Source organism: Myotis davidii, unplaced genomic scaffold (assembly GCF_000327345.1).
Source record: "Myotis davidii unplaced genomic scaffold, ASM32734v1 scaffold534, whole genome shotgun sequence".
Classification (NCBI taxonomy): domain Eukaryota; kingdom Metazoa; phylum Chordata; class Mammalia; order Chiroptera; family Vespertilionidae; genus Myotis; species Myotis davidii.
This window is the reverse complement of record NW_006286678.1, coordinates 6921909-6945999: the sequence shown is the minus strand read 5'-3', so window position 1 is coordinate 6945999 and position 24091 is coordinate 6921909. Positions and strand designations below refer to the sequence as shown.

General features: G+C 46.5%; 2 protein-coding genes and 2 long non-coding RNA genes across 4 annotated transcripts in view; 2 read left to right on the top strand and 2 right to left on the bottom strand.

Moving 5' to 3' along the window:
* The window catches only part of LOC107182257, a 12663-nt gene extending 4899 nt beyond the window's left edge, over positions 1–7764 (bottom strand). The window contains exon 1 of the long non-coding RNA XR_001512976.1: positions 7697–7764. This is a non-coding gene — a long non-coding RNA (uncharacterized LOC107182257). The remainder of the gene's footprint in view (positions 1–7696) is intronic.
* On the top strand, positions 7762–24091 carry LOC107182256. The gene is made up of 3 exons (XR_001512975.1): positions 7762–7828; positions 15144–15146; positions 24080–24091. It is a non-coding gene; the product is annotated as an uncharacterized LOC107182256 (long non-coding RNA).
* SPINK4 (serine peptidase inhibitor, Kazal type 4) lies at positions 8034–14568 on the top strand. Its single transcript, XM_015560578.1, has 3 exons — positions 8034–8429; positions 13637–13677; positions 14026–14568. The coding sequence occupies exons 1-3, from the start codon at positions 8369–8371 to the stop codon at positions 14140–14142; spliced, it is 219 nt and encodes a 72-aa protein (XP_015416064.1). The 5' UTR covers positions 8034–8368; the 3' UTR covers positions 14143–14568.
* The window catches only part of BAG1 (BCL2 associated athanogene 1), a 33371-nt gene continuing 27520 nt past the window's right edge, over positions 18241–24091 (bottom strand). Inside the window, exons 6-8 of the mRNA XM_006758591.2 lie at positions 22024–22131; positions 21118–21180; positions 18241–20520 (exon numbers count right to left, since the gene is read on the bottom strand). Of these exons, the coding sequence (XP_006758654.1) occupies positions 20431–20520; positions 21118–21180; positions 22024–22131 (261 nt within the window). The 3' untranslated portion in view covers positions 18241–20430. The remainder of the gene's footprint in view (positions 20521–21117; positions 21181–22023; positions 22132–24091) is intronic.

Here is a 24091-nt window from a genome sequence, read left to right as displayed (position 1 = left end):
ACAGCCCCCTACAACAAAGAATGATCAGACCCAAAATGTCAGTAGTGCCATTGTTGAGAAAGTTTGCATTGAAAGTTGTCCTAGCCCTAACCGGTTTGGCTCAGTGGATAGAGCATCGGCCTGTGCATTGAAAGGTCCCAGGTTCAATTCCAGTCAAGGGCATGTATGTACCTTGGTTGCAGGCACATCCCCAGTGGAGGGCGTGCAGGAGGCAGCTGATCAATGTTTCTAACTCTCTATCCCTTTCCCTTCTTCTCTGTAAAAAAATCAATAAAATAAAAAATTAAATAAATAAACAAAATATATTTTCAAAAAGTTGTCCTAAAACATCACCTTTAATTTAAAATTTAGGATTTTGCTTAAATTTAGCAGTCTTATCACGAAGAATTGGGGGAAATTTATTCAGTAGAATAAAATCCATGATTATCAATTTGGAGGTCCAAATCTTTGTCAACAGTACTATTTTGTAAATTTAAGCCACATCATAAATAACACTACCTTTTGCAAGGAGACCTAGAAGATAAAAAGACTCACAGAAAATAGTTCCTTTTATTTAAGTATCAGATATTTGCTTTGATTCAGCTGTTTTAGCACAAGAAATGTGGGAGAAATTTATTAAGTAAAAGGGTGGGGTTTTTTTTAGTTCAAATAAATAAATACGAGTAGAGGTAGGAAGGATCCCACTCCTGGCCATATAATTAGAGAAATTCTGGGACAGGTCCATAAGAAGACGCATAAGAGGTTATTTTATCTATGGTTATTTGTGATGGTTGGAGAGCTGGACTCAACGAGGCACTCATCACCGGGATAGTCTATCACAGTAATGAGCAACGAACTAGATATCCACATAGCAATGTAAATAGATCTTTAAAGGACAAAGCTGAATGGGTGGGGGAGAGTAAGGAACAGAAAGAGATCGCTAGCATAATACAATTGATTGAAATTAAAAATACATGCCCACAAAACAATGCGTCAAGCTTTCTAGAACACTCGGGAATCTTAGTCACGGCACAACTACAGTCTCTTGGGCATTAGGCACCACTGCCACCTGGTGGTAGCAATTTAAAGTGTTACTCAGTTTTTTAAATATCTACATACTATGAAATGCACAGACCTTAAATATTTAATTTGACGAATTTTGACAATTATATGCATCAGGGTAATTATCACTCTGAATAATATATAGAACATTTTCATCACTTCCTGCCCTTTCCAGGAAAACCTCCCCAAACGCTAACCTAGAAGTAACCACTCATTCGTTTATGTCATGAAAAATAAGCTTTGCCTCTTGTAGAACTTACCAGCTGTGTGATCTTGGGTAAATCCTAAATCTGTCTGAGGGATGGTTCTCTCTTTTGTAAAGGGGGACAGCAACAACACTGAGCATAGCAAATATTTAGCAAGTGCCTTTGAGCCTGAGAACCGAACCCTCCCTCACTTGCCTGGACACACGCTCATGGGCTGCTGACAGCTCCTGGCCGGGAGTGAGCACGCTGCCCCCAGAAGGTGTGCACCACGGCCAGGGCACACTGGCCACAGAAGGGAGGAAAGACTTTCCAGGACTCTGAGGACCTGCATGGAAGACTTTAGCCTTTGGGGCTCTCAGGTCCTACCTTTTGCCAGGCCAAACCTGCTGCTTGGGCAACAAGGTACATGTACCCCAGCCTGGCCAATCATAAAAGGTTAATACTCTGGCCACATTGATGGGTCCAAGACATGAGCACATGACTTGTCCTCTTCAGAGTCTCCCCCTGGGTTGTTTGTACACTGAAGGAGGCTTCCTCAAATGTTTAAGTCCACAAAGTTAGGATGATGTAAGCTTGTGGCAATCAGACTGAGTGTAGTAAGCCTGTCTGTAGCTGGAGACTGTGTGAATACATCTGGGACTGAATGCAACCTCAGGAGAGTGTGATGGCAGCCTCCCAGGAGACATGTGGGAGTGGGAGGTTGGGAACAGGCTCTGGGGCTCCCAGCACACTCCAGGACTCTGTGAGCATGTTGCATGGCCTGTGGAGATTGCCACTAAGGAGGGGGATTTCTTACCGGCCACCACTCTGGGGAACTGAACACTACTGTGCCAATTATGTATGATGGCCGTGAACTGCATCCCCTGGGGATGAGCACATTCCACACAACCACACGTGGTAGCCCTGATCACAGGCGAGGACGTGAAGCTCGGAGGTGAAATGACTTGATCAAAAACCCACAGGCAGCCCTTGGGGGGGGGGGCATGCAGGAGGCAGTCAATCAATGATTCTCATCATTGATGTTTCCATCTTTTCCTCTCCCTTCCTCTCTGAAATCAATAAAAATATATTTAAAAAATAAAGATCCCACAAAGTCTCCAGACTCCATAGCCCAGACTCTGATGACCCCACTGCCTCCTCACTGACCCCTAAGACACTGCACAGGCCAGAGCATTCCAACTAACCCACATGAGCCTGGGAACTGTTATTCTGTGTAGCACTCCTGTGTATCCACGCAACTTCGTGGGTCCCAAATTGACCCAGCGTAGGAAGCCCTGGGCTCCTGTGAGTAAGTTCATCCTATAGGTGAGGGATTCCCATATGGGGAAGTTTTTGTGATATCTGTGGCTAGTGTGTGACCAGCAACATTTTCTCTTCTTCTGGTAACAGGATCCCAAGTGTGCTATGGAGACCTACCCTCCCCACGGAATACAATCTTTATGGGACTGTCCATAAAAATGTATTACCTTCCCTGCACTTGCTAAATATTTGCTATGCTCAGAAAGTAGACACATGACTCTTGCTATGCTTTGGGGGCCCAATTCTTGGGCCTAGTTCTTTGGATTTTCATCTTATTTTTTGTGTAGCTCTGATAGCAGGTACTGTTAGTGTCCGCCCCCCACCCCCCAATATCTCCTTGTCATTTGCCACTCCTATGCATACCTGTTTTTCCATCCACAACCCCTGCAGTCCTTTGGCTGAGGGCTTTCTCTGGTTGCCCAGGGATAGCAGAGAAGAGGCCAGTAGTGCAGGGAGTGAAGGACCTCCCTCCAGCAGCTCTACCAGTGACTGATGGGAGTTGGTGGATACATACCCCAGCTCCCTCACCCCTCAGGGGGATAACTGAGATGTGTTCCAGTTTTCTGGCCATCCCTGGGGGGACTGAGGCCCCGTTTCCCACAATGATAAACTTCAGTAATGCATACTATTGGTTTCCTTCCCTTCCTTGACTTGCTTATCCTCATTCCCTTACCACAGCTTACTGGAACCACCTCCCAGAAAATTACTTGGAATCTAATATCGCTCCTGAGTGAGTCCAACCTAAGACAACCACATGCTCTTCTGGAAAATTCCTATTCTGCTTAAATTGGCAAGACTGTGTTTCTGTTGCTTGCAACCCATGAATTAAAAGTCTGGGGTGGTATCACATCCCCCCTGGCCATAATAACCTCTGGTCGTCTTTCTAAAGACCCTCAGAGCTCTGGAAGGGGAGAAACAGTGTCTCATGAGCCTTTGTTATAAGTTTTTTCATATGTAAGCTCAGAGGACTTGAGCTCTGAGCTATGCCTATGAATGGAATTGCTTGGATGACACACGGCCCAGAATACCAGGTCTCTTGTAATCTCAGGTCACTTCTAGGGTGAGGAATGGACTAAAATTCCTTCCTCGTTGATAATGATCATGCCAGAATTCCACACACGGAGAGAAGTTAGGTACTAAAGCTGATGTTTGTGAGCCCTGCAGATGAGCTTGGGATGGCTTTTGGAGTGAAGCACTACATCTAGGTGTTGGAGATGCTGGATTCTTGGGACAAAAACTAGAAAAATGTGATCCTTGGAATAGAGTGCTACCTCTATTCCCTTATGGACATAGCATACAGTGGTCGCTAACTGAATCTATTGGGCCAACTGGAGACCAGCCTGGTCCTCAGAGTTCTCTGAAGCCCTCGAGTCCAGTTGAGAATCTGGAGTTGGGCTCCTTGCAGCATGAGCAAAGGCTTGGAGGCATAAGAAGCCTGGTGGGTGGTTCTATCTAATGGAGTGAAGGGTTAAGTGGCAAGAGATAAAGTTCAAGAGGCTAGCAAAGGATGTGTCATGGAGGATGTGTATTGTATGCCAAGGAGTTTGCTTTTCATCCTTGAGTCAATAGTGATTGAATAATTTTAATTGAATTGACCAATAATAATTGAATAATATTAAGCAGGGGGATCATGTGGTTTTTTTGCATTTCAGAAAGATTGCTCTGGAAGTGGAATGGAGGATGAATTTGAGTTGGTGAGGCCTTAGGCAGGGAGACAATATGAGTAAGGAAGGTGAGAGATCATGGAGGCCAAACTACAGTAACAACTGAGGAAATGTAAAGGAGGTGATAGATATGACAGATGGAGAGGAGGTGAAATCAGTAAGACTTGACTCCTTGAATGTAGAAGTAAGTGTGGGCACCTGGATGATGGTAGCACTGTGCACCCAGATGGGGGGACTTGGAGGTAGGGTATCTTTGGGTGGGTAAGTTGACTTCTGGCTATATTGAGTGAATGTCTATGAATATCTCTATCACTATTCTATCACTGCTCTAACCACAGCATTTCATAAATACTGGTTCAAGTGTCCACGTGTCCATTCCTCTTCCCCACCACTATAAACTGCAGGATGTTTCTCACTCATCTCTGCGGCCCCAGGACCTGGCACCGTGACCAGTACCCAACAGTAGGTACTTAATAAGTGTCCACTGAATGGCAGGGTGGGTATCCCCATGGAGGAATGACTTCAGTTGTTCCCTTTGTTGAGTCCTTCTTGAAGTCATATCCCAAACAAGGAGATGATATCTCCCTTTGAAGGCATAGAGGTGTGCCCTCTCCTCCTACTGACACCGTGGGGCCCTGCAGCCTTAGACCAGGCAGAATAGGAAGTGGCCAGAACTGGGACCTGGACTCAGGTGGCTAAGGAGTCCAGGACAGGACAGGCTGTGGAACTGGCTGTGCCTAGACCAGGCCTCCCTGGAGTGGGTGCCCACACCTGGGCTGCTCATAGCAGGTGGACGGGCAGGTGGGGGCACTTGAGGCTGGAGGAAGGGTGGAACAGGATGTAGGCCGAGGGGCCAGGGATAGTCCAGGGGCAAGCTGACCGTGCTGTCTGTGCCATCTGGCAGACTCGGGCCTGCTTGAGCTCAGCTCACCCACCTTATAAAAAACAACAAGGCCAGTGTTCCTTCCACTTATCAGCAAGGCTTGTGACTCAGACCTAATGGATCCTGCACTGTCGTCATCAAGGAGGGGCTGTATTCTTTGAGGAGCTGGGCACCAGTCCAGGTCTTAGCAGGCAGCATGAAGGCTACTTGGTAGGCCAGGGAGTGTTGGCTCAGCCAGCTCACATGTCCCAGCCTTCACTCTGACGAGGGGCAGGAGATGGAGGAATCACCTGCTCCCCTGCTCAAGCCCAGTTTCAGAGCACCTCTGCCTTTACTGTATTGATCCTAGCACTTGGGTAGGTGCCCAGGACTTTTAAGGCTTGGCCTCTGCCTACTTCCAGGATCCTCCAAGCAAGACGCTTCCTGGCATCACAACAGCCACACACATCTCACCTCACAGGCCCTCACAGCGGCCCTGGGACTCAGGCTGGTGTTGGTACATAACAGTGTGCTCACTTCTCAGATGGGAGCATTTGTGCAGGCCTAGAGGTGAAGGGATGCACCCAAGTTCACCCAAGTTGGTGGCTGGGTTGAGATCCGAGTAAGAGCTGGCCCTCATCTCCTACTACTCAATTCCTTGTTTATTCTACCCTAACCACAATGGGCGCCTTGATATTTGCCTCTGGAGCATGCCAAGCTTGTTCCCATCCCAGGACCTTTGCACTTGCAGCTCCTCCGCTTAGCAGGCTCTTCCCAGAGGTTTCTGCAGGACTTGCTCCTTCAGCTCGTGTGTCACTATCTAAAAGAGCAGCCTCCTTCCCTTTGTCACTTTCTCCCCTTATGCCATGTAATTTCTCTTCTACATAACATACCAGGGAAGCCAGCCTCTTGTGTGTTCAAAGCCATCCAACACTGAAACTGGTAGGTAGTGAGCTCCTCATCACTAGAGGATGAATGACTTGCTGGTGGGCTGCTATAAGGCCTGAGTAAAAGATGGGAGACAGATAGATGACCTTTAAGTTCCCCTCCCTTTATGGGATGATGTTCTTGCTCTGGGACAGGAAATTATCATTAAATATTTGCTCTGCTAAACAGTAAAAGGATAGCTGCCACCTGCCTCAGAGGCACCTGAGGGTTATGAAGCTTCCTTAGGAGGGGCAGGAGGATCCTGAAACTGAGTCACGGATCTCAGGCTGGGCTGGGCTGCAGATCTGGGGCTTCTGTTGGTCTGTGGGGGTGACTGTCTGGCTGCCTGGGAACCCCAAAGGGTTTCTTCTTTTGATATTTTAGAGAGAGAGAAACATCAGTGTAAGAGAGACACATTGATTGGTTGCCTCGTACATGTGCCCTGACTGGGGCCAGGGATTGAACCTGCAACCCAGGTATGTGTCCTTCACCCAGAATCAAACCTGAGACCCTTTGGTGTGCGGGCTGACACTCTAAACACTGAGTCACAGCAGCCAGGCCAACAGGGTTCTTCTTGGACAAGAATCCTCCCCATTGACTAATTTAACTATTCTCACAATTTATCTGTAAGCTTGAAATCTTCCTAAGTAAAAGTTTTTTAAGTGCTGAAATTTTGATTCAAATATTTTTGAGTGAGGTCCAGCTTCTGTAGTTTTAAATTCTCCCATTGGAAATCTAATCTGCAGATGGAGCTGAAAATTACTGATCCAAATATGTAAATAAAATTTTGTGGGCTTAAAATTTGTTTTAATATGTTTTTATTGATTTTTAGAGAAAAAGGGAGAGGGATAGAGAGATAGAAACATGGATGAAAGAAAAACATCAATCAATCAGCTGCCTCCTGAATGTGCCCCACTGCGATTGAGCCCACAACCTGAGCATGTGCCCTGTGCCCTGACTGTGATTTGAATTGTGATCTCTTGGTTCCTGGGCTGACACTCAACCACTGAGCCACACCTGCCGGGCATTTGTTGTTGTTGTTGTTGTTGTTGTTGTTAAGCCTCACCTGAGGATGTTTTTTCCACTGCTTTTTAGAGAGTAGAAGGGAGGGAGGGAGGGAGAGAAAGAGAAAGAGGGAAACATCGATGTGAGAGAGACACATTAACTGGTTGCCTCTCTGCCGCTCAACCAGGGGCAGGGAACAAACCTGAAACCCAGGTACATGCCCTTGACCAGGAATTGAATCTGCGCCCCTTTGGGATGCAGGCTGCACTCTAACCAAACCAGCCAGGGCTTGTTATTCTTTTAATAAAGCAGATAACCAAATATCTCATTCATAAATATTGCATATATATGGAGTAGTTTTAGATACTGATCTTATCTGCATTAAACCCTTATAGTGTTTTATTTTGTCCTTTCCCCCGGTCAGTTGTGCCTTCATATGATGCAAAAAGAAAGAAAGAAAAAGTAGCCTTAACCGGTTTGGCTCAGTGGATAGAGCATTGGCCTGCAGACTGAAAGGTCCCAGGTTCGATTCCGGTCAAGAGCATGTACCTTGGTTGCGGGTACATCCCCAGTAGGAGGTGTGCAGGAGGCAGCTGATCGATGTTTCTAACTATCTCTCTCCCTTCCTCTCTGTAAAAAATCAATAAAATGTATTTAAAAAGAAAAGAAAGAAAAGGTGAACTTCTGTTTACCTTTATACCTCATTTCATACACTGCAAAATGTTTTCCCATCTGCTATCAACACTCTCATCTTCACAGCAGCCCTATGAGGTAGACAGAGCCAGAATTATCACCCCCATTTTGTGCACAGGTAAACTGAGGCTGTTTTATTTTTATTTTTTTTACAATTCTTTTTTTAAAAATTGTTTTATTGCTTAAAGTATTACAAAGAGTATTACATATGTCTCCTTTTTTTTTTTTTTTTTTGGTAGAGGCATTCCAGCCCATTTTCTCTGCCTCCTGCCACCTTCCAGTGCTTTTTCCTCTTTCTTTCTGAACTGCCTTCCCTCTCTCTCTCTCTCTCTTCGGACTCGGTTTCTCTGTTTTTCTCTTTCTACTTCCAATTTCCCTTTCCCTCTTGCTCCAGCCCTCAGACTGGCAGCAACTTTGTGAGTTGTCCAACGTTTCCTCAATTTGAAAATCTGCCAGCTCAATAACCACAGTCCCACCCACCTCAGCCCAGCATCTCCGCGTAGAGAAAGCCCTCTCCGGATGCCAAGGTGCAGAGATTACTCAGGATGCCACTCCTGGCCTCTCCATCTGGCCCCAGATAAGATAAGGGGAGGGCTCAGCACTATAAACAGGCCCCCATCCTTCCCCCGGCCCAGGCTTCACTAGCCGAGCCCACACCAACCAGGATCAGCATGGCCGTCCGTCTGTGGGTGGTCGCCCTGGCCTTGGCTGCCCTCCTCGTTGTGGACAGAGGTGAGTGGGGCAGAGCTTGGATTCCCTATGGCTTGGCATTGGTAGGTGAGCTTGGGGTGGGGGCAGAGGCTGGGCCTGGAGCACTTCTATGAGGCTTCAATTTTCTGCATATAACTTAAAATTTTTTTAAAAAAACACAATATCTATTTTATTGATTTCAGAGAGGAATAGAGAGGGAGAGAGAGATAGAAACATCAATGATGGCAGAGAATCATTGATCGGCCGCCTCCTACATGACCCACACTGGTGATCCAGCCCGCAACCCAGGCATGTGCCCTGACTGGGAGTCGAACCATGACCTTGTGATTCATAGGTCAATGCTCAACCACTGAGCCACACTGGCCAGGCTGCATATAACTTTTTCTGCACCCCTCCCACCATCATGGGAAAAGCTCTGGGCTAGGAGAAAAGAAATCTGGGTTCAGTTTCTGATTCTGGCCTAGAATTGCAAAAATCCTTTCCCCTCTTGGGCCTACATTTCTCCAGCTGTAAAGTAGGAGGTTGTCCTAGTTAAAAGCTGCACTGAGCAACTACTGGGCTAGAGATCAGGGAGGCAGAAAGGAGCAGGCCTATCTCGTCTGCTGGTTGCAAGCTGGTGGGTCTAGAAGGAAGGCTGGCCTGGGTGCTCTTAGCTTCCAACCATTCTGACAGGCTATCGCTGTGGGACTGAGAGCAACCATATGAGCACATGGAAGCCCCCTCTTCCTGGGAGCATTTGCCCTGGATTGGACACATGCAGCTGAAATGGGGCCTCCTCAGAGCCTGGGGCACCTCTGCAGTCTCATATCTGTTGTGTTATAAGGCTTTGTTCTCATTGTTCTTGACCCTTCAGACATATCAGTGAGCTTAAATCCAATGGGTGGGTGGGTGGGGTGATGGGAGGGAATGAGCAGTAGACAAGATAGGTGCAATGTATGTCAAACAGTATGTTAGAAGGTGATAAAATATGAGGCAGAGAGATGGGTTTGGGGTGGGGTTGTAAGGAAAAATCAGGGGAACTTTTCCTCAGAGGCTGATGTTTGACTAAAGCTTGAAGGAGATGAGGGAGTGAGCCATGTGAATATCTGAAAGAAGTAGGTTCCTGGCAGAGGGAACAGGCAGTGTAAAGGCCCTGAAGTAGGAGTCTTTGAGATACTGCAAGGAGGCCAGTGCAGTTGGAGGGGCGTGAGAGGCAGGAGAGATAATAGAGGAAACCAGGAACTATAGTGCGTGAGGCCTCGAAGGCCAATGTGAACTTGGCTCCTCCTCTGAGTGAAATGGGGGGTACTGAAGAGTTTTCATCAGGAATGTCGTAAAAGGATCACTCTGGTTGCTGTTGAGAAGACTAAAGGGGGAAGCAAGGAGACAAAGCCATGGTGTTACAGGGCAAGGCCCGGCAGGACGTCAAGGCCATCGACCTCATGGCCAGTCCCACAGACATTTCCCCAGCTGGGGACTCAGAGAATGGGTCTGGGGCTTCTGTCCCAGCACAGCCTGCTCACTCACAGCCTGGCTTCCTTTCCCCAAGTACTTCTCCTGGTGGGAACACTGAGGAGGCCTGCTCTGAAGGGAGTCCTTGTGCCCATTTCAGATTCCTGCCTTGGCTGAGTGAGAAGGGGATATCTTGGGCCCAAGTCCAGGGCAGCCTGGGGTAAATATAACCTCTTCTCACATCCTCCAGGAAGAAACTCTGACACCACAGGGTTATGAACTCTTCCCCACAATGCACTTTAGGGGTCAATTCCTGAACCCTCGCTGCATGGGGGCATTGACACTCGGAGGCAGAGGCAAGGGGAGCCCTAAGGAACTCAGGCCCATAGGAAGACAGGAGTGACCCAGTGGGACAGCACATGGTGGCATGAAAGCTGCTGCTATGGTCTGAATGATGGTGGCCCCCCAAATTCATATGCTGAAATCCCAATCCCCAAGGTGACCAGAAAGTAGGTCATGAGGTCGGAACCCTCATGAATGGGATTAGTCTCCTTATAAAAGAGGCCCCCGAGAGCTGCCTACACCATTTCACCATTAAGGACATAGCAAAAAGGCACAGGCTATGAGCCAGGAAGAGGGCCCTTACCAGATACCAAATCTGCTGATACCATGACTCTGAACTTCCCACATTCAGAACTGGGATAAATAAATATGTTTTTATTTTTAATTATTTTTAAAATGTTTTTTAATTGATTTTTTTTTTTTTGAGAGAGAGGGATAGAGACAGAAACATCATTGAGAGAGAAACATCATTGAGAGAGAAACATCATTGATCGGCTGCCTCCTGTGCTCTCCACTCCGTTGCCCGCCCCCCCGCCACCCCCTGCCAGGGGATCGAGTCTGCAACCCCTGGGTATGTGCCCTGACTGAGAATCAAACCGGTGAACCGGTGGCCTCTTGGTTCCTGGATTGATGCTCCACCCCTAAGCTACAGCAGCCAGGCTACTTTTTATTTTTAATAAGAATTTATTTGAGCCAAACTGATGGCATATACTGGGAGCAAGATCTCAAATGCTCCCCAAATGTTTGTTTTGTTTCTAAGACACCTAGTTTGTGGGATTTTTGTTATAGCAGCCCAAACTAAAACTGAAGCCTAAATCCAGGTCTGCTCAGGAAACCCTGGGGGACATCAGGGAAGGCTTCTCCGGAAGGTACATCTGAGCCTTGAGAAAAGGGTGTGAGACAATAGGAGAAGGGGAATAAGGGCATTTCCGGCAGAGGCCACAGTATGAGCCAAAGTAAAGCCTGTTCTAGGAAGAGTAGGCTGCGAGTGTAGGAACATGGAGGTGTGTGTACTAGGAAGTGAGTCCAGGGTGAAGTTTGGGAGCAGCTCATGTAGTGTCCTAAACATAAAATGAAGGAGCTTAGTGATCCTGACAGGCAGCCATGGAAGGGCTTTATATTTTTTTAATGGTTTTTTTTGTCCCCTAATAGTTACTATGGAAGGCACAAAATTCAATGAAAGTTGAGTGCATATAAATGTGTAACCCAGACCTCTATCAAGATACAGAATATTTCTGTCACTCCAGAAATTTCCATGTTAGTCACCCCACTCCCACCCCCTTCCCAGAGGCAACCACTGCTCTGTATTCCAGCATAGATTTGTTTGGCCTGTTATAGCACGTCACTTAAGTTGCGTTTATTCTTCCAGTCTGCCCTTGACCTTGGCCCAAGGTGCCCCTCCACACAGTATGTAGTCTTTTGTACCTGGCTTCTTTGCCTCAGCATGTTGTTGAGATTTAGCCATGTTGTCACATTATCAGTTATTTGCTCATTTTTTAAAATATATTTTATTGATTTTTTACAGAGAGGAAGGGAGAGAGAGAAACATCGATGAGAGAGAAACATTGATCAGCTGCCTCCTGCACATCTCCTACTAGGGATGTGCCCGCAACCAAGGTACATGCCCCTGACCGGAATCGAACCTGGGACCTTTCAGTCCGCAGGCCGATGCTCTATCCACTGAGCCAAACTAGCTTCGGCTTTTTTTTTTTTTTTAACATCTATGAGAGAGAAGCATCGAGCAGCTGCCTCCTGCACATTCCCCACTGGGGATGTGCCCACAACCAAGGCACATGCCCCTGACCGGAAGGAATTGAACCCGGGACCCCCCTAGTCCCCAGGCCGACGCTCCACCCAGCGAGCCAAACCGGCCAGGGTTGTTTGCTCATTTTTATGGTTGAGTTGTATCTCACTGTATGTGTGTGTCATAGTCTATCCGATCTCCTGTTGCAGGACATTCGGTAATTTCCAGTTTTAGAAATTATGACATGAACGGGTTTGGGGCAGTGTGTGACAAGGCTAGGTTTGCATTTTGATGCCCAACATCAGGCATGAACAGCACACCAGAGGTCACTGTCTCAGTTCCCGTTTCCCTCTACCTTGGAAATCTTTTGTAATAGCATTCCCAGGAGCTAAAACCAGTGCCTTGTAATCCTCTACTTCTGGAGACAGCCCCCTTCATTGGGGCATAACTCCCACTGAGAGAACATTCCGGAACCCAAACCTGAAGCCTCCTTGCTCAGACAGGCTCTGCCCTAGCAAACTGAGGTCTCCCCTTGGCCTCAAGACAATCATTCAGAGATTTTAGGAAACATCCTGCCCTTTTCCACTCTACATAAACCGCTTTCCTTCCACCTGTGGTGTTAGACATGGCTCCTGTCTCACCCACCCATCACACTCACCGGTCACCTCACAATTCGCTCAGGTCCTGTAAGCAGTTCATCCAGACCTTGAGGGGCCATGGAACACACCAATGTGTGTGGGAAGAGCCAGGTTAGGGAGTGACAGACCCGTGTGCAAATCCCAGCTCTGCCCTAACAAGCTGTGTTGCTTGACCTCTGAGCCTCCTTTATAGGTTGGTCCAGTTCCCCAGGAAAGACTCAGATATGCATGCGGTTTATGGGGCTAAGACCCTTAAGGGATTAGGGACGTTGACTCTGATGAGCCTACGGGAGCCTTGGAGCTGGGGAGGCCCTTTAGCATTGTTCTGAACAGAGACGAGGGCTTCGGGCTGTTGTACCTGCATCAATCTGTAATTGGAGGTGGGCTGTTCCTGGGTAGGGGATGGGACCTTAAGCGAGGTAGCTCCATTCTCTGAGAGTAATTCCTAGGAAGGGCCTCACTATGAATGGCCAATACTCTTGGAAGCTGAGGAAATGAAGGTGTCAGTCCCAGGGGTGGGCTCTAGGTAGCAGACCCTAGCACCCACTGCTCGCTCCGTTCCTCCATTACACAGCATGAGAGAGGTATGAAGGGTAGTAAGATCATGTATTCTCGCTTGGCACAGATTGTTATTTTTATTATTACACTAGAGGCACGATGCACGAAATTCATGCAAGGGGCTTGGCACCGGCTGTCTCAGCCTTCGCAGCCCCAGCTGCCTTGGCCCTTGCAGCCCTGGCTTCGTCCGGAAGGTCATCCAGACGGTCTTTCTGCTGTTCGGTCTAATTAACACATTAGCTCTTTATTACATAGGATGGGACATAATTCCAGTGGAATCTGACTAATAAGCAACAGGCTGGACTGCTCTTAATTCTAGATTTTCTGTCTCTGTTCATGTAACCCAAGGTCACATCAGCTTTCTGGGAGTCCCCCAGTCTGATAACTCACTGCCTTTCCGTGAGGAATTCGAGGTTGGCCAGTGGCTGGAACAGGTCCTCTGAAGCAGTCTTCAGATCCCTGGACTGGGGAGCTTAGAGCAGACATCACCTAATTCTTGCTGTTTTGCCTTTCAGGAGTGCCAGTGTCAGGAGAAAAGCTCGTTTTCTCAAGAATGGTAAGGCAGCCACTTGCAGTTCTGGCCTTCCCTCTGCGGAGGGAGCCCTCCCATCCATGCTGGAAAACCAGCGTTGGTTTTCCTTTACACCCCTGCTCAGATAACTCCCATGGCTCCACACTGCCAGGGTGGTTTCCCAAGCCGTGTTCCATGGATTAGTCCTCCCAGACTGAGCAGGCCCAGCCTCTTTGCCGAAGTCCCCAAACTGGCATCAAGCCCCTGCCAGCAGCGAAATCCCCCCACCCAGGCTCAGCAGGATCAATGTACTCTGGCTACAAGCAGAGCCCTGGGTTCCCATCACTGCCTCTCAATCCCTAAGTGCCCTCCCTCCTGTCTTCTCTCTCATAGCCCTACTGTGAGCATATGGCAGAGTCGCCAGACTGTTCCCAGACATCCAACCTGGTCTGTGGCACTGACGGGGTCACATATGCAAGTGAATGCCATCTTTGCTTAGCCCGGATGTAAGTCCACCCCCCACCTTCCCCTGTGTTTGCTTGCGTGGGGCTCCATCTCTGCTGCATACAAGTCTGAAAGGAGCAAGACTTGATCTGCCTCCTCCTTCACACACACCTGACCTAGGAAGAATCCCCAACATTTGCTCCTAACAGAATGAGCACAAGTGTAATTCATGCACATGGTTCTAAGCAGAAAGCTGCAGCTGGTGAGAGGTGGGGAGTGAAGACACTGATCCTGACTAGGTGACTTCATTTGATTATTAATTCATCCAGTCAACAATTATTTATTGAGCACCTATTATGTACTAGACACTGAGGAAACAACAGGGCATAAGCTAGACAGCATCACTGGCCTTCTGGGGCAGTCAGTCAGTCTAATGGGGAAGCCATGTTGACTGTTAGCTAACTATAGAATAGAATGCTAAAGGCTTGTATGGGAGTACACAGGGTTCTATGGGTATAGGGCAAGGGTAGGGAAGACTTCCCAGCTTTGAGGTGTAAGTAGAAATTAGCTAGGAAAATGAAGAAACAAGGGAAGGTAATTCTAAATAGAGAAATGAGTTTTGGAAAGATCTAGAAGGGAAAGTTTATATTTGAGGAAATATAAGAAGTTGGATATGCTGGAGTAGAAAATTTAAAGGAGAATAGGAGAGAGGCAAGAAATGAGTCTGGAGAGGCAGGACCAAAATATGACCTTGGTACATCTGAACACTCATTTAGTCTCATGTCTTCACCAATAAGACACTTGAGCTGGTCAGAGCTAAGTGAGATCATGGAAGAGAAGAAAGTCTTTGGAAGCTAGAATGCACTAGACAGATGTGCAAGAGAGCAGCAGGACAGTCTAACTTAGGTCATGACTAAACACTCAGGATTATATCAGGGGAGAAGTGACAGCTGTGAGATTGGATGTGAGGGATGATGGAGGAAGAGGCAAAAACAACATCTGGTTTCTAACTTGTGGGTTTGGGCGGTTGGTGGTGCCATGTGCCAAGGTAAGAAACAGGGATGTAGCAGGTTTGTGGGGTGATGATGCCTCTGGACAGTTGAACCTCTGGGACATCCCAGTGGAGACATGGCTAGAGTTTAGGACAAAAGTCTGGGCTGGAGATAGGTTTGCAGCTATCAGTATGCTGTGGTGGTTGAGACCCTAGGAAGCTGAAACCTCCCAGGGGAGTGTGTGCAAGAAGGAAAAGCTATAGAGAGATGCCCAGGCACCCCTGGGGTCTGCCCGCCACCGTACACTAAGTGGGTGGTAGGGCTCAGCAGGGTGTCTGAATGGACTTTACCAAGGTCCCTGAAGGGTGCGTTACAGTTCCTGAGGAGGTGGCCTCATCCCTGTCTCCTGTGATCCTAGGAAAACCAAACAGGACATCCAGATCGTGAAGGATGGCAAATGCTGATCCCAAGGAACCTTGTAAGCCATGAAGCTTCAGGCTGGAGAACAGTGGTGGGAGTGGAGAGGATGTGACATGAAATAAAAGATCCAGCCCAACCCAGCCAAGTGGGCCAGTATTTTGGGGGACTCTGGGGAGGAGGTTGTGGATCTGGTCCCACCCTCCATACTCTGAAACTAATGTCCTTGCCATTGCTCCAGTGCTCCTCAACCCCATCACGTGTCCCCCGAGAGATCCCTTTCTGAGGTCAGGGTTCTGAGAGGCCAGCCCCTGGCCTCAGCACTCTCTCTGCTCAGTGCTCCTGTCTGAGTAAGGCCAAGAACCTAGGTGAGACCTATGCCCTCTGCCACTGTCCAGGTGCATGGCCCCAGCTTCAGAAGCCTTTGTGAGGGTCCCACAACCCTTCATGGCTTTCTCCCTGGCTGACACAGCACCCCAACCCCCCCTCCCCCAACACACACACACAACACACATGCACACAACCACAGCTGATGTTCAGGTAGTGTACACAGTACAACTGAACTGTTTGTTAAAATACTGAACTAGCTCTGGCTGGTTTTCTCAGTGATTAAAGCGTCGGCCCTTGGACTGAAGGGTTGCAGGTTTGATTCTGGTCAAGGCCACATACCTTGGTTATAAGCTCAATCCCCAGCCTGGTCGATAACTGTGGGAGGTAACCAGTCTCTCACATCGATGTTTCCCTCTCTGCCTCTCCCAGTCCCATCCACTCTTTCTAAAAGTCAATGGAAAACATAGCCTCAGGTGAGGATTAACAAGATAAAAAAATAAGTTTTGAACTAGGTCTGTAACAGTTGAAACAGGTGCTGCCTCAAGCCCTTGATGTCCCCCTGCACCCTGGCCACCCACAGCAGGATGACTCCAGAACCTGCTCTCTTTTGGCCAACGTCCACTCCAACTGGCTGTTAAACACACTGACATTAGACACAACCCCAGCACACAGCACACATGCACTCATACAACGGCCCTCAGGAATACAGAGCATTCAGAAATCCGACCACAGAGGCCCCAGCCTACAGTATATGTCAACTATCCCCTCTTTAGGCCAAAGCCTACAGGGAGAACCTCTTGACAATGGTGGTAAGGAAAAGAGTGTAGAGGGGCCTGGCCAGATGGGAGCATTTCACATGGACACTGATTCCTATTCTAGTGAGGGCAGATAAGGCAGAAAATTCTGTGGGAAAGCACACACATTTCAGAGGAAAGTGGGGGCAGGGAAGGCAGGAACTAACATTCCCTGAAACACAGAAATGGGAACCTAAGCAGGAATTGCTGCTGATAGATTTGAAACTATTATAGGGTCAGGGAGGTCATCTACAGGCCCTTCCACTGCTACTGACAACAGAAACTCCTGTTTCCCCCTGCATATGAATAACTAAAATGAATCTGGGCAGTAAGAGACAGAAAAGCTGAAATAACGGTGCCTTAAACAGAAGTTCATTTCTTTCACACAGACCTATTATATTATTAGTCTGCCATCCTCATCAGTTTCTACCTCAAGGTCAGAGACAGCTGCTCCAAATCCAGCTATCTCGTCTACATTCCAGCCCTCAGAAAAGAAAAAATGGCAAACTGCCTCTGAAGATGCTTCCCAGAAGATGTACATAATATTTACATCTCATTGGCTAAAACGATGTTATCTTTTGTCCATCCTAGCACAAGGAGACTGGGAAATATCGTTTTTAGCTATTTGGCCATGTGCTAAGCTGAAAACTAGAGGTTTACTTATTGTAGCAGAATGGGTATTTGTGACATTTAAAAGTCTCTGCTCAAGTCTTATACTCAAGTGGCATATAGTTCAGCCAAGCTTCTCAGTGACCCTTTTCTCCCAGGCTTCCACTCATACAATGAGGAATCACAAAGATTCTGCCTGAGCAATGTGCCAGGCACCACATTGGAAAAAGTACCTAATTCCCACTTTACAAATGTAGAAACTGTGGCCTTGTCTCTGGAAACCACCCCAAAATATAAGTGTGGGCCCCTAAAAACCCTATCTATGTCATATGACCCTGCTGCTCTGGCCACGGCTGATTTGGCCAAAAGATTCTTTAGGATTTTTCAAATTGGAAACAAGGGAAACACTCGGTTCCTCTCTGGCAGCAAAGCTGTAAGATGTGTTTCCTACTTCATGGAAGGATTGAGAGAAAGATGCTGACATACAAAGAAGATATAGAAAGCGATTCCAGGCAGTGTTTGAGGTCCTGAAATCCAGCTGTCCTTGAACTTCCAGTTACATGGGATAACTTGACATCCTGTCAATAAATTTTCATTTCAACAATGTCTTTGAAATTATGTTTCTGTTTCTCTCAACTAAAAGAAGCTTAACCACCAGATAAAAAAGGGATTCTCAGAGGAGGTAACCTTTACGTTATGGAGGATAATTAGGAATTGTTGACTAAACAGACCGCATGTGGAGGATCTTATAGTTCTGTGAGGCTGAAGGAAGTTTATGGGATCACAGAGCCCTATTTGTTCCCCTGAGGTAGGGCGGATCATGTTCTAGGAAAACAGGCAGTTGAGAAGGGATGTTCTCTCCCTGTTCACAAGCAGATCCCTCTGGATGGGTAGGTCTGTGCAGGGAAGGCTGTGTGACCAGGCCCCAGTAACCACCCTGCACGCCTGCTAAACAGCCCATGACTTAGGGCCTCTTTGCTCAACCCTTAAATGATGACTGTTAATACTGTAAATTCCAATGCGTTTGACATTTGTTCTACAAATATTTATTGATCATCTACTATAAACCAGACAATGTGTTTGAAATATGCTATCAACAAGACAAATAAGCTCCTTAACCCAGGGAACTTATAGTCAAGTATAAAAGGCAAATATTAAATTAGATAATCCCATAAATAAACCATCAGAGACTATAATACTTGCTGTGAAAGAAAAGTTATGACAAGCTGTGAGATGTTCTTGATATGTTCTCAGACAGTCCATGAAAGAGGCATTAAGTTCTGAAGGACAAATAGAAGTTACCTAGGAAAGGGGTGGCAATGGTGGAAGGGTGGCAAGGAGCTGTCCAAACAGAGGAATGGTGAGTGCTAAGACCCCGGGGCAGGAGAGGGTACAGAGCATCTGAGGACCTGAACGAAGACCAGACTGGCTGACCACAGGGAGCAAACAGGAGAGTGGCCCAACATGAGATGGAAAGGGAAGCCACTGGATGTTTTTAAGCAGGACTGACATGGAAAAATTTGTATTTTACATCACTCACGATGCTCTGTGGAGAATGAATCAGAGAGGACCAGAGAGCAAGTGGAAAAACCAACATGGAAGGAAGGAGAGGAAGAGAAAATAAGAGCGAACACACAACCCTGTGTTAATTGGGAGGCAGCACAAGTAGAGATAAGAGCATAGCCTCTGAATCAAACTGCCCAGCTTGGTGTCCTGGCTTAGTTACTTACTCTATGACTTTAGCAAATTACCTAAGCTCTCTCAGTTTCCTCATCTCTAACATGGATTAGTATCTATCTCCTAGGTTGTATGAGGATTACATGACTAGTATATTAAGAGTATTAAAATACTACCTGGCACACAGTAACTTTTCATTGAATGTTGTGGCCTAAGGTGACACAGCTACTCCATAAAACAGTTAAGTACTGAATTGCTCTGATTACAGTTGGTGGTGGGCTGGGCTGGGCCCCGAGCTTCATGCACTTGTCGTCTCCACACCGCTCTGTCCTAGTCCCACCCAGACAGTCCTAAGTTCCTGGGACTTCAGTGATGCCCTGTGTGCCAAATAAGGTTGGCCTCAGAGTGGCCTATTGGGAGCCTGTCTCCTGAGCACTGTGTGAAAAAATGGGGTGATAGCAGCTGATCAGTTTAAGAGTTCTAGCCTGCAGAGCCACTCTTGATCTTCCAGACAGGATGCTTACGAGAGGCAACTGATCAATGTTTCTCTCACACAATGTTTCTCTTTCTCTCTCCCCTAAAAAAATAGTTTAAGCACTCTTCTGATTGCTGATGTGTATATAGTTTAAAGAAACAATAGGTGGGGGGGTAGGGAAGGCCACAAAATGGACAGGAACAGCTTTGAAGGAAATATAGATCTCAGGACAGTACAGTGGACAGAAATGCCGTTGAAGGAACTTCTGAGAAGTTTACGGCTGTCTTCACCATCTGCCTGCTTTACTCACTCCATTTCCCTCTATGCCCTTCCCGAGACATGATTTTAACCCAGTTTGAACCAGAGACTCCGTCAACACTGGGTTCTAACCTCCTACAGATTTGCTAGGGGACAAGGAAGCCCATACATCAACCCCAGGTCCCACCCCAGGAATGGCCCCCTGAGATCTCCTGGCCCGTGGCTGTGCAGGTTCACTGGAAAGTAAATACAGAGTCTGTGAACCAACAACCCAACCAGCTATTCCAGAATTAGGTCACAATGAGGGATATTTGGACTACTGTGTACCAAAAACCTGCTCCAAGCTATTTCCAACATTCCTGACTAGATACAACCTCCAAATGATTCTGATTTACATGTATGGGACTATGGGACCACAAGGGCAAAAAGGCCGCATGTATCTGAAGACCAGGGTGGCCTATAAATCTGAACTACCTGTGGACAAACGAAAGCACCCAAAGGTCAAAAGACATGGGAAGATTTGGGCCCTCCCAAGATAAGGCGGGCTGCTGGACAGCACAGCCACACAGAGGCAGAATAAGAAAACAAACAAGAGCTCTAAGATTATAAACACAGTACTTGTTCATTGAGAGCAGGTGTAGCCAATGGAGGATTTTAAGCAGGGAAATATGCCAAGGTGGAAAGAAAACTGGCAATTGGTCAAGTGACCCAGCAGCCTTGGAGAAGTCAGGTAACTCCTGTTGCAGAGGGCAGAGCTGGTGGCACTGTTCTTCAGGGCAGCACAGCCTCTCTCCGCCTCTCCTCATTTGGCCAGGGCCAAGTTTGTGGATTGCAGCTGCTCTGCCTCCTGGCAGATGTTCTGCTCCACTGTGTCGCACTCAGCTAGGAGTGCCTGAAAGATCAATGCAGGGCAGTGAGGATCCACCCAGAGTTAGCCAACCCCAAAGCTCTGTGCTCAACTATTCTGGAGAACCTATGGGTGACTGGCTCATGTTGAAACAGGCTGCGCAGGGAGTGCCTGGGCTCCAAAGTAAAAGGATAGGGAGGTAGAGGGAAGAGCAGTACCAGGGTTTCTGACAATTCTCTAGGCCCATAACCACCAAAAGGAAGCCTTGACACTGCAACTGCACAATTTCAGGGGTACACTGTACATATGAATGGTGCCTCCTAGAACTGTACAATGTGTCAGCCCATCTGCTCTCCAGTGATCTTCCTTCCCAATCAGTTTAAATCCAAACATAATTACAGGGACATGACAGGAGCAATTCTCTTATATTCTGGGTTCACGCTGAATACCAACCAAAAAAAAAAAAAAAAAGCCACGCAACTTCTACTATATCCTTCTTTGAACAGATAAACACATACACCAACCCTTTATACCACGCATGTCAAACTCAAAGGCTAACATGGGCCAAATAAATGAGGCATTGCAGCCTGCGAGTTTGACATGCTTGCTTTACACTGTGTAATGCTCTACCACACAACTCACCTGAACCCTTTTCACCAAACCCTTCCTTTTCAGTCTACTGTCTTTGAAATTTTCTGGCAGAACCTATGGAAGAATAAGTTGACACATAAATAATTCGGTAAAACTGATATAAGAACACATCAGAAATATCCATAGTACACCAAGTTGGTCATGGGTCACCAACGGGAATGAGACATGAATTTCAGGAATAATTTTTCTGGGTCGGCATCCTACATGACCCTTCCATGGCTCTTGCTCCTATAAAAGCTCCCTTTGTTCTGTGTCTGGGCCATAGAAACTGATCTGTAATTTGGACTTTGTTCTTTCACTGTTTCCTATGTATGGATACTATGTTGTGGCCATAACATGAGCTCACTGTGGCAAGGAAAGCACCTTTTGCTTCTTTTTTTATAAGCCCCCTCCTTATTACCCCACCCTCAAATCCCAAGCAGAGTAGCTCACCCTCAAGAATGAGGCATCAGGCTAGAAATATCATTTAATTTACTATCATCTATAAAAGGGAAAGTGGTGTCATTGATTCCCAACAGCCTCACAAGAACTGGGTCTGATTGAATTCTGTACAGGTAATGAACTCAGTGGAATATCAGTCACATGAGTATCAGGAAAGTGAAGGCCTGTGTTTCTCTGACCATGAGACCATAGACCATTTGGATCCAAGCTTCATGAGGATTAGGTGCTACTAGCACATGTTAATAAAAATTTGAGAAGCCTTATGCTGGTGGGATGTGGGTGGTTAGAAATCAGGAATTGTCTTATCTTTCTGTGTATTCACCTAAGACCTACCAGTATCTCGCATACAGCAGGTGCTCAACATCCTCAGACAATAAGGCCTCATTACTGAAAGAGTGAAACTGGCTGAAATATAGTCAAAGGAAACTAGTTCTTCTCAGGTTAACATTTACTTACTAGTGCATCAATCTCCTCCAAGATCTTCATAAACTGCTCAATTGTGGCTTTTACTTTCCTATCGAGTTTGCAGAGAGCTTCAGCTTGCAAATCCTTGGCCAGAAAACCCTGTGGAGAAATAATGCATTTTTGCAAGGATTCCTTGAAGGTGATGAAAAACGCCAAGCTGAGGTACTGATGAAGGAGCCACACTTTGAATCCATATTCCTCCTAATAGGCTGGGCCAGACCTCAGACCCACAACTTCATCTCTTGGGGAAAAATGAAAGCTGGCCCTGGGCCACCCTAAACACTCTAACAGGCCACTCTAAAATAAACCACTGGGGCTGCAAATGCCTCCTGAGGACTGGCTTTAGCGAAGCCAGAAGAGTATACCTACACACAAGAGCCAGACATTAAGAGCACAGGGTTAGCCCTGACTGATTTGGCTCAGTGGATAGAGCGTCGGCCTGCGAACTGAAGGGTCCCAGGTTCGATTACAGTCAAGGGCATGTACCTTGGTTGTGGGCACATCCCCAGTAGTGGCTCAGTGGATAGAGCGTCGGCCTGAGGACTGAGGGGTCCCGGTTCGATTCTGGTCAAGGCCATGTACATGGGTTGCGGGCACCTCCCCAGTAGGCGATGTGCAGGAGGCAGCTGATCGGTGTTTCTCTCTCATCGATGATTCTAACTCTCTATCCCTCTCCCTTCCTCTCTGTAAAAAAATCAATAAAATATATTTTTAAAAATTTTTAAATTATTAGAAGAAAAAAAAAAGAGCACAGGGTTTAGAGTTGGATAGGACTGAAGTTAAATTCTGACTGCTATTTACTTGCTTGTGATCTTGAGCAAGTTATTTAACCTACCTGTGCCTCAGTGTCCTCATTTCTAAAATGGAGGTTATGATACCCACACCGCATAGGGTTACTGTGAGGATAAAGAGGTATATATGTAGACCCTTAATATAATTCCTGACACAGACATGCTACCAAATGGCAGCATTTACATTATTTTTATTAAATTGTCTTGCTGTTTATTCACATTGCTTGGCCAAATGACCAGTTAGCTGGTGACAACAGGGATCTCTGAAGATGTTTATCAAAACCGAGAGTTACAGATGCAGATTTGACAACATGTAGTAAACATTAGCCAACAATTTCAACTAAAAAATTTATTCTATCAGAAATATGTAGTCAAAAATAATTTATGTCTAAAGATTTCAAAGAAGCATTATGAAAAATGGCAAAAGAACATTAGGAGATATGAAGAAACCGGGTATTTGAAACAGTGAGTTCTCCAAAGCTGACTTGAGGATGAAGGGGGCAAGGAAGGAATGTGGGTGGCCTTTGGGAGCTGAAAGCAGGCCCTGGCTTATGATCAACCTAGAAATGGGCTTCTCAGCCTTACAACTACAAAAGGAACTGAATTCTGCTACAGCCACAGGCGCTTAAAAAAAGGAGCCTGAGGTCCAGAAAGAAATGCAGCTCAGTTGACATCTTTTTCTTTTTTTTCAGTTGACATCTTGATTTCAACCTTGTGAAACCCTAAGCAGAGAACTTAGCTCAGCCATGCCAACTCCTGTCCCACGGGAACTGTGAGTTGAGCCAATGATAATAAAATTCCTAGAAATGGGAGATGATACAACAAAGAAGTTGCCATGGTGCATAAAGAGAGCACTGGTTTGTTAGAATTGGAGGGCAGACTCCTGGTCCTGGGAAGGCTGCTTTCCAGTATGAGTGGTACTGAACTTGGATTATTTCTTGTCAGAGGGAGGCCTCAGAAGAAACCAACCCTGCACACACCTTGATCTTGAACTTCCAGCCTCCAGAACTGTGAGAAAATAAATTTCTACTGTTTAAGCCATCCTAAACAAACTAATATATACACATGGCGAAATGCTTTGAATGGTTAAATATAAGTAGGGAATGTACAGATGTTCATTCATTCTGCTCATTTTTTCAACTTTTCTGTATGTTTGAAAATGTATATACTAAAAAGTTGGAAGGACCAAAAAAAAAAAAAAAGAACATTAGCTGATAAACAATAGAGAATTGGTTAAGTAAACCATGCTATGTAAGTTTTAAAAAGTA

Bases quoted from the DNA above. Each gene is read 5' to 3' on its own strand.
- SPINK4 (XM_015560578.1), top strand. From the start codon at position 8,369: ATGGCCGTCCGTCTGTGGGTGGTCGCCCTGGCCTTGGCTGCCCTCCTC. The intron at 8,430-13,636 runs GTGAGTGGGGCA...TTTGCCTTTCAG, and splicing joins CCTCCTCGTTGTGGACAGAG to GAGTGCCAGTGTCAGGAGAA. The intron at 13,678-14,025 runs GTAAGGCAGCCA...TCTCTCTCATAG, and splicing joins AGCTCGTTTTCTCAAGAATG to CCCTACTGTGAGCATATGGC.